At 32.5% G+C, this 9,417-nt stretch overlaps 1 protein-coding gene across 1 annotated transcript; it reads right to left on the reverse strand.

Annotated features, from left to right (window-relative positions):
- Window positions 1–216: 216 nt before the first annotated feature.
- LOC137833896 (glycolate oxidase 1-like) lies at window positions 217–7,966 on the reverse strand. The gene is made up of 7 exons (XM_068641966.1): window positions 7,955–7,966; window positions 6,398–6,424; window positions 6,200–6,250; window positions 6,009–6,078; window positions 5,831–5,931; window positions 5,635–5,739; window positions 217–414 (listed from the first exon to the last, which is right to left on the reverse strand). The coding sequence occupies exons 1-7, from the start codon at window positions 7,964–7,966 to the stop codon at window positions 217–219; spliced, it is 564 nt and encodes a 187-aa protein (XP_068498067.1).
- Window positions 7,967–9,417: the final 1,451 nt, after the last annotated feature.

Below are 9,417 nucleotides of genomic sequence, written 5' to 3' on the forward strand. Positions count from 1 at the left end.
TAGTGACAGATTATTGGTTACACTTACCATAGCAGCTCTGATACCAATTTGTGAATAGAGAATATACTTTTATTTCATTGTTGTATTTTCAAATGGAGAGTATGATATCAATATATAGTCTCATAAATGTTATGCTATAAATGACAATTAAAATATAACTGATGGTTTTGAGTTTAATGTTTAATACAAACTTGACTGAATTAAGGAACAAGTTTTTCACAATAACGCACGGGTGTGAGGATGAGTGCGAGGCTGGTCCCAATCAGCCACAATGTGATCACGAATGATTTCCTTTAGTGAACGACAACCACTCAAAGCCATGGTTAGCTCAAACTCTTCATGTAGCATCTGCAACACTTTTCTTACACCAACCTCTCCTTCAGCAGCCAAGGAGAACACCACAGGGCGTCCAATCTAATATAAAACAAAGCTTGTTAGTTGTTGCCACAATTTGTATGCTTATGATAACATATTAATACCACTAATAACCTCTGTTTTATTTTTTTTGTCCCATACTGATTCACATTATTTAGTGCTCCTGCATGAATCTTACGTAGTAATCAAAGTTTGCATTCAAATATTAAATATTGTGTTGAAACATTAGTGCCCATAAAAAAATGAAAACTAAACAATTTTTATGATCCTTACTTTAAATATTAACCTTATTTCATATTTTTTTATGATAAAATTACAAATTTTAGTATAAAAGATAAGTTTGGTTTTATTGCTAATATAAAAAAAAAAACACCTTCTAATGGTGTATGGTTGTTATCTAATATTATATTTTTTTTAGTGATATGTTGTTCCAATACTATATACAACTTTGTGAACATAAAATATATTTTATTTCACTGCTGATTTTTTTTTAAATGGAGAATAGAATATTACTATATAGTCTCGTATTAGACTTTTCAATTCATCTGTTCTCTCATAACATCTATATTATAAATTACATTTAAAGCAATACTATAAATGACATTAAAAATCAGAATTAAAAGTAATAATTATTGACCATTTAAATTTCCAAACAAAACTAATGACGACTTTGAGTTTAATGCTTAACAAATTCCTCCCTTAAACTCAAACCTTTCATATTTTTCATTCTAATCATCTCTTTCAATTTTTATTTTTCAAACAGAGTTGTTGGCAAAGTCTTTGTCAAAATGTCTGCTACTTGGTCATACCTTGCAACATGCATTATTTTTACTTCTCCATTCTTTCGATATTCCCTACTAATAAAATGAAAATAAGCATCAATATGCTTACTCCTCTCATGATAAATAGGATTCTTTTCCAATTCAATAGCTGATTTTCTATCTACTCATATTTTGATTGCCTCAAATTGTTGCCAATTTAACCCACATAATAAATTTCTTAACCAAATCGTGTGACACAGACACCAATATGTTGCAACATATTCCACCTCACATGTTGAAAAAGTTACAATTGGCAACTTCTTTGACAGCCATGTGAAAGTTTTGTATTCCCCACGTAGAACACATATCCTACCGTACGTTTCTAATCATCTACATCTCCACACCAATCACTATCAGAGTATCCAACCAACTTAAATTCATTTGTCTTTGAGTAGAATAGCCCAAGTGATTTTGTTCCTTGAATGTATTGAAGAATTCTTTTAATAGCTTTTAGGTGCAAGCATCTTGGATCCTCCATGAATCAACTTACTATGCCAACACTATACGTAATTTCTGACCTTGTACATGTGAGATGTCATAGTCTCCCTACTAAACTAAACTGCGGTATTCACTTGGTCTCCTCCCTCAAATTTAGAGAATTTCATACTGAGCTTCAGTGGCGTTGTTACCGAATTACAATCTTCCATCTTGCTTTTCTTCAAAATATCCTTCGCATATGCTTCTTGAGACACAAAAATTCCAAATCTCCTTCTTTAATTTCAAGGCCAAGAAAATACTTCATCAATCCTAAGTTTGTCATTTCAAACTCTCACTTGATAACTTCTTTAAAATATTCAACTATCTTCTCATTATTCCCCATGAAAATAAGATCATCAACATAAAGAGAAACAAAAAATAAATTACCTTATACTTTCTTTACATACCGTGCATGCTCATAAGGACATTGTAAAAATTTATTCTTTTGAAGTAAGTATCAATTCGGGTGTTCCAAGCACGTGGCGCTTACTTTAAACCATATAATGTTTTCTTCAACTTCAACACTTTACTCTCCTTTCTAGATTTCTTGTACCCAAGCGATTGGTCTACATAAATGTATTCTTCAAGGACTCCATTTAAAAATGCGGATTTCACATCTATTTGATAGATTGGTCACTCAAGTTGAGCAATAAGAGACAAAAGAAGTTGAATTGTCTCCATTTTTGCCTTTTGTTTGTACCCTTTTGCAACTAGGCGTGCCTTGTACCTTTCAATCTTCCTTTGGGGATTCATCTTTTTCTTGTACAAACATTTTACACCTATGGGTTTATATCCTTTTCGAAACTCTACCAAGTCCCACGTTCCATTTCTTTCAATTGCTTTTATCTCTTCATCCATTGCAACTTTCCATTTCTTGTCTCTTACTGCTTCCTCAAATTCAATGGTGTCTGAATCTGTAATAAGAAAATCAAATGCACTTCATCAGTTGAGTCATATAGGTCTTGTAGGCTCTGCATCTTAGGTTGGTGTGGCTCTTCTTCTTCCTCATGATCTGGAGAAATTATTGGCGTATTTATTGGTGCAACACTCAATGACTCTCCTTGTTTTACCTCCATTTGATTCTTCCAGACCCACGTGCTTTATTCATTCACTTGTACATCTTGACTCACAATCATGTTTTTATCAATGGGATCAAACAACTTAAAAGCCTTTGTCTTCTCGTCATACCCAATTTAGCACATATTTCTTAATCTTATCATCAAGTTTGGTTCTTCTTGGATTTGGTACATGTGCTTAGTCCACGCTACCAAACACTTTAAGGTGTGATACTGTTGGTCTATGACCGCTCCAGACTTCTTGTGGTGTTTGATTCACTAATTTTGTACGGGAACATCGTTTTTGCATATATACAACACATTGCACGACTTCTGCCTAAAATTCCTTCGGCATGCTTTTGCTCTTTAAGATGGATCGAACCTATAAAATATTGTTTTTTTCTTCTATAATGCCATTTTGTTGAGGTGAATATGTTGTTAAGAATCTTTTGATACCTTGCTTCTCACAATAGTTTGGGAAAGGGATTGACATGTACTCTTGGCCTTTATCTGACCATAAAGCCTTTATGTATAAATTGGTTATCTTCTCCACCACCGCCTTAAATTTCTTGAACACCTCAAATACTTCTGATTTTTCCTTCAAAAAATAAACCCAAATTTTCCTTGTATAGTCGACAATAAAAGTAATGAAATAAATTTTATCACTAATAGACTTGGGAGTGATTGGGCCACATATGTCAGTATGAACCAACACAAGACATCTCCTTGCACGATATTCTACCTTCTTTTTAAAACTTGTCCTTACTTGCTTACCAAATACATAACCTTCACAAAATTTGTTGATATAGTCCATGTCCGGTAATCCATGGACCATCTTTTAGCCCATTGTAGTGTAAGTGTTAAAATCGTAAATGCCATAACCATGTTTTTCCTCCATGTTGACTTGCAAACATCTCTCTTGTATATTTTTTAAGTTGAGTTTGAACATCCGATTCTTTGACATCTCCGCATGTACAAGCACTTTATCCTTTTTGTCCCTCAAGTGCAACATTCGGTCTTTCATGAAAACCAAACATCCATTCTTCAATAATTATCCCATATTAAGAATATTACTTTTCAAGTCAGGTGCATATTAGACGTCCTCCATAGTATCTTCTTCTCCATCCTTTTGGGAAAAAAATGTTTCCCCGGTCTTTGACTGGAATCTTTGTTGAGTATCCAAAAGACACATGTTCATCTTATATCTCTTGTATATCAAGAAAGAGGTGTTTGTGTCCGTACATATGATTACTAGCAACAATGTCCAAATATTATACCATGTCACTATCCAGAGTGATACCTTTATTAGCCATCATGAGAATTCCTTCATCTTTTGTCTCATCTTTCTCGACTAAATTTTTGCCTTTTCCACTTTCTTCTCAGCATAACAATCCTTTGTGTAATGTTCATATATATATATATATATATATATATATATTTGCAGTTGTAACATTCAACATTTGGATTATTTGAACGACCACCTCTTCCACGACCGTGGCATCATCCACGCCACTTTTGTTGGTTAGTTTAACTTCTCTCTTCATTGTTATGTCCACAACCACGAACTCCGTTGCGCCCAAAATCGTGACCTCTGCGTCTACATCCTTTTCCACGGTTATGTTGCATATACATCACCTTGTCTTCCTCGATGGTCATCTTTGTTTGTAAGGATTCCTCTAAGACTTCTTGTTTCTTTTTCTTATTTCATTCCTCGATGGTCATTCTTGTTTGTAAGAGAACTTATGAGATCATCAATGGTCATTCCTTCAAAATTTCATGACTCTTTAATTGCACATACAACACTTTCAAAGTTATCGAGTCAGTACTAAAGAATTTTCTCCACAACCCTTGCATCCATAAGAGTTCCTCCACTGCATTGGAGTGATTGGCAACCGTTTACACACGAGTAATGTAACTAGATACATCTTCTGAATCATTCATCTTCATGGCCTCCAACTAACCTCGTAAAGTTTGAAGACACATTTGTTTAACTCAGACGAAACCCTTGAATACCTTTTCCAAAATTTCCCAAGCTTCCTTTGAAGTTGATGCACTAGCAATCTTTTAAAAATTGACTCATCAACAACTCGATACAACGTGTATAAAGTTGCCTTATCTTTTGATCGAGTCTGTTTCAACATTTTTTTTGGGTCCTCGAGTATCCTTGTGGTTTTTTCTGGTTCTTCTAAACTTTCTTGAACCACCTTCATAGAATCTTGAGATTTAAGAAGGACTTTCATTAGGATGCTCCAATTGTCATAGTTTGTTGTTTTTGTTAATCGGGACAGTGTTAGATTATTAATTATGCTAGGTATAGCTCTGATACCAAATTGTAAAATAAAAAATATTTTATTTCACTATTGCAGTTTTTAAATGGAGGATAGAATATTAATATATAGTCCCACATTAGATTTTTCAATAAATCTATTATCTTATAACATCTATACTATAAATTACCTTTAAAGCAATACTATAAATGACATTAAAATCATAATTAAAAAAAATAATTATTGGTCATTCAAATTTTCAAACAAAATTAATCACGACTTTGAGTTTAATGCTTAATGAAGTTATCCTAACTAATATTTTTTTTAAAATAATGACTAAACAAATAGCTAATTCTATAATAAGGATACATATAATGTTGATTAATTTGTTATTATTTGGGTTATGTTTGTATAGGTGGAAACAAATAGAATGGAAAAGAATGAAATACGAATTTTTTCTTTATCAGCAATGAAATATATATGATGGTATTACATTCTACGATTTGGATTGATAAAAAAAATTAAGAATGAAAAATATAATGGAGATTGGAGAAATTTATGATTCCCTCCTAAATTTGAGAGAAATGAAATGGACTAAGAATTTTGTTTCATTCCAAAAAGGAGAAATGAAGTACTCACAAATATGCCAGAGGCACCTAGTGCCAATGCCTTGAAGACATCAGTTCCACGACGAACTCCACCATCCAGAAATACAGGAAGACGACCTTCAGCAGCTTTGACAACCTAAGTTTCCACAACAGAAATGCATATAACAGTTTAAAATGAGTGTGTTGAAGTTTCATGGTGACTAAGATGGTTACTTAAGTTGATGTACCTCTTCTAATGCTGATATGGTGGCTGGAACATAGTCAAGTTGTCTAGCTCCATGGTTGGACACTATAATTCCAGCTGCACCACTTTGTATAGCTATCCTTGCTGCCATGTTCAAGAGAAGGTATTAGTAAAATATTGAAAGAGGATGAACACATGAATACAGCTTTGGTTATCCTTACTATCCTCAGCAGTCAGCACACCCTTCACAAGAATTGGGAGAGAGGTGATTGTTTGAAGCCACTTCACATCCTACAGCGTTCAGAATGATTATTTGGATGGACTCTATTCAGTTGAGCCTTCTATGCTCTAAAGTATATACACACAAAAATATGAACACAAATGTAAACTATGGGAAAGTTGAATTCATTACACTCCTCCGAACGATGCGAGATTGCATTTGTAGTTTTTGTCTAATTTCCGACTGCAAGCAAGTTATGAATTAAATCAATGAATTGGGCAATTTGCCAGTTGAGTTTTATGCAATGCACTATTAAAAGAATTTATACACATGAAGTATTATGAGTACGATTTATAAAATAACTGTAATATAAGTGAACAATTTTCATACATATGAAGCAAGTCCAGAGCCATCAGCCTGAAAGGATAAGACAAAAATTCAATTAGTGATAAAGGCAAGAAATTAGCCTGCAGAAATAATTCATTGTGTGATTATGAAAATGACGATGATCTATTCTGTGAGGATCATTTTAACAGCTACAATTCTATATCTGACTAGTATTTAAAATCAAAGCAAAAATTTAAAACCTTGCTTATGGTAAAGTAAAGAACTTAAGGAGAGATAAAACTGTAGTTAATGAGAAAGTATTAGTCTTGGAGCATACTATAACACAAACATAAAGGAAATGAAAATATTTGAATAAAAAATTACATGTTATAAGCATGATTTTGAGAAGTTTTGACAGAGCTCTAAAGCTCTAAATCTTTTATTTTCAATTTCCACACATGAGTTAGGTAAGTTTGGTTTAGACTATGATATCTAAAATAGAAAAGGTCATAATGTTTTTTAAAATATTAAGGAGCTCCTTTTTCTCATTATAGTAAACATGGACACTTTAGTTTCAAGTGTAGACACAAGGGAAAGTCTACTAATGCTATAAGAAAGGACTCGGGAAAATCTAGGTACCAAAGAATTCATTATTTCTATTGCAGAAATGATGCATAAGAGGTGGCCACAAACAAATATTGACGATCACCGTTGGATGATAGGAATACACAAAGGACACAAAGTGTATGTCCCCATATGTAATCAAATGCCCTTAGATGAAATCATAATCGTTTGAACTATTAGATCCTTTGTTTGTATTGATAATGCAAAAACTTATTTAAATGAGTTTGACAAGAAAATGAAATCATTTGTGTAGTACTAATGTGTTTGTTGAAATTTGTACAGAGAAATAATTCAATGAAGTAATCATTAGGAAATATAAGATGCATTAAAGGGTATTTATGGTAAAATGACAAAACATTTAATACACAATAATCGAAGCATCTCAACACAGAAAAATGGTCAATTGCAATTAAGGATGCACAATGCCATGTTTATGTCCAATTCGATTTGCCAAAGGAAACATAATCGTCGTCTTAATTTCAACTTTTATCTTTCAAAGAAAAACCATCTCATATCATATAAACATTCCTTAGTGGTTCAAAATTCTAGAGCGTGTTGGGTACATTTTGGGCAAAGTGTTTGGTTTAGTGGGATAGGTAAAGTTTCTTGCCCTAAGTAACTTCTAGAACCATGAAGCATGCGACTATTTTTGACCCTAAAGACTGAGTGTTTTACCAAAATTAAGAACTTAAGGAAGACCAACATGAACTTCACCCTTTCTAGTTTTGTTTGATAAATCTAATCCCTAATTCTAAAAGTTGAACCTCATCATAACCCAAGGTTTGGACATCTTACAAAGAAGCATAAAATGAATCAACATGAAATAACAAGAGTATGAAGTGTTAAACGATCAAGATCTCAACAAATGACTTATTATTTTGGATGCACAAGAAAATTGTCTACAAGTTTGAAAGAGCAATCTCATAAACTTCAATGTTGGAGATCCCACATCGACTAGAGATTAGAGTATTTCATTGTATATAAGTGGGTGCAAACCGCAATCCCCATGAGCCGGTTTTATGGGGTTGAATTAGGCTTAAAGTCCACTTTGTAATATTCAAAGATTTTGAAACACGCATAACCTACTCTTTAAGAGTATATATGGTCATCATAGTTGAACAAATTAACCATGCCCCTTTACTCAACGAAAGGACTATAACAATGCCATCGTAAATTAAAAAATATATGTTGAAAAACTCTACACCAAAGACAATACACAAACACTAGGTCATAACAAATCTCTTTGTGATGCATACTAATAGAAGTTTATCATACACATAAATACGTTCAAAGTGATTGTATTTCATATCCACTCGGTTAAGCGTGAAACTGGTAAAAACAACTTTATTATTGTATATCCTATAGGAGTTTTATGTACTTAGCTTGAAGATACATTAGGTACTTATTACTAAACTCAAGAGATGAATGTCTCTCTTTATCACTTCAAATCCCATCTTATAGAATTAACCTTATCTTTGAATTGGTACGAGTTCTTACCTCTTCGGATAAATTCTTTGCAAGACAAGAGGCAATGATTCAAGCTACAATGAAAAATGTAGGACAAACATTCCTTATTCAAATACTGAAAAATTCAATTACTAGAGAACACATTATTACGTTCATCAAATCATATTATATTTGATATTATGGATGTTATAAAAAATGGAAACTAAATTCTCATAAAAAATAATGATGTTATCTCAAAAGTGTTGTGAATCGATAATCATAATTAAAAATACTTCCTAAACTCTCCAACAAGAAATTCTCAGAGCATTGTCAGAGAAAGAAACTCTCAAATATATAATTATAAATTTATATAACGAAAAATGATGGGTTTTGTATAAGAAATCTCATATAATAAGTCAAAATTTATAACACTTTAGGAAATTTTATTTATTTTAGAAAAAAAATAATGATTAACTTAGTAGTCATGTCACCAAGTGTATAGAAGATATTTTCCATAGATTGAAAATAATTGTTGGAAATCCCACATCATTAGAGCCTTTCATTGTATATAAGTGGGTGCAAACCTCACCCCATGAGCCCAGGTTTTATGGGGTTGAGTTAGGCTTAAAGTACACTTCGTAATAATAATCTCTTGAAAGAATTATTAGTAAAAAAGTTTTATAAATTAAGTTATACATAAGTTAATTTTAAACAAAAAAAATCTTCTAAAGATGTTTGTGGAGATCCAAACTATTTTATAAGATATGGAGAGAAAGTTGGTAAATTTTTACTTGATAAATTATTCAGAAATGAAGAATATACAATGAGGGAATGCAGCAGCAGCAGCCACAAAGTATCATGCAGCAGCAGTAGCCACCAAGTATATAATGCTTACAAAGAGAGCATAGAGTTTTCCAAACAGAAACCTTAAATGAGTTCTCCAAAAAGGAAAAGGAAAAGAAAGGATGAGAACAGGTTCATGAAACATATATAGAAGTGTTTCCCCATTGTTC

This window comes from Phaseolus vulgaris, chromosome 5 (genome assembly GCF_000499845.2).
Source record: "Phaseolus vulgaris cultivar G19833 chromosome 5, P. vulgaris v2.0, whole genome shotgun sequence".
In the NCBI taxonomy this organism is placed as follows: Eukaryota; Viridiplantae; Streptophyta; class Magnoliopsida; order Fabales; family Fabaceae; genus Phaseolus; species Phaseolus vulgaris.

What these genes read in the sequence shown, in the direction of transcription:
- LOC137833896 (XM_068641966.1), bottom strand. An exon ending in CCATATCAGCATTAGAAGAG is followed by an intron (nt 5,740 to 5,830) that starts GTACATCAACTT and finishes GTGGAAACTTAG; the next exon opens with GTTGTCAAAGCTGCTGAAGG. An exon ending in TAGGTGCCTCTGGCATATTT is followed by an intron (nt 415 to 5,634) that starts GTGAGTACTTCA and finishes GTTTTATATTAG; the next exon opens with ATTGGACGCCCTGTGGTGTT.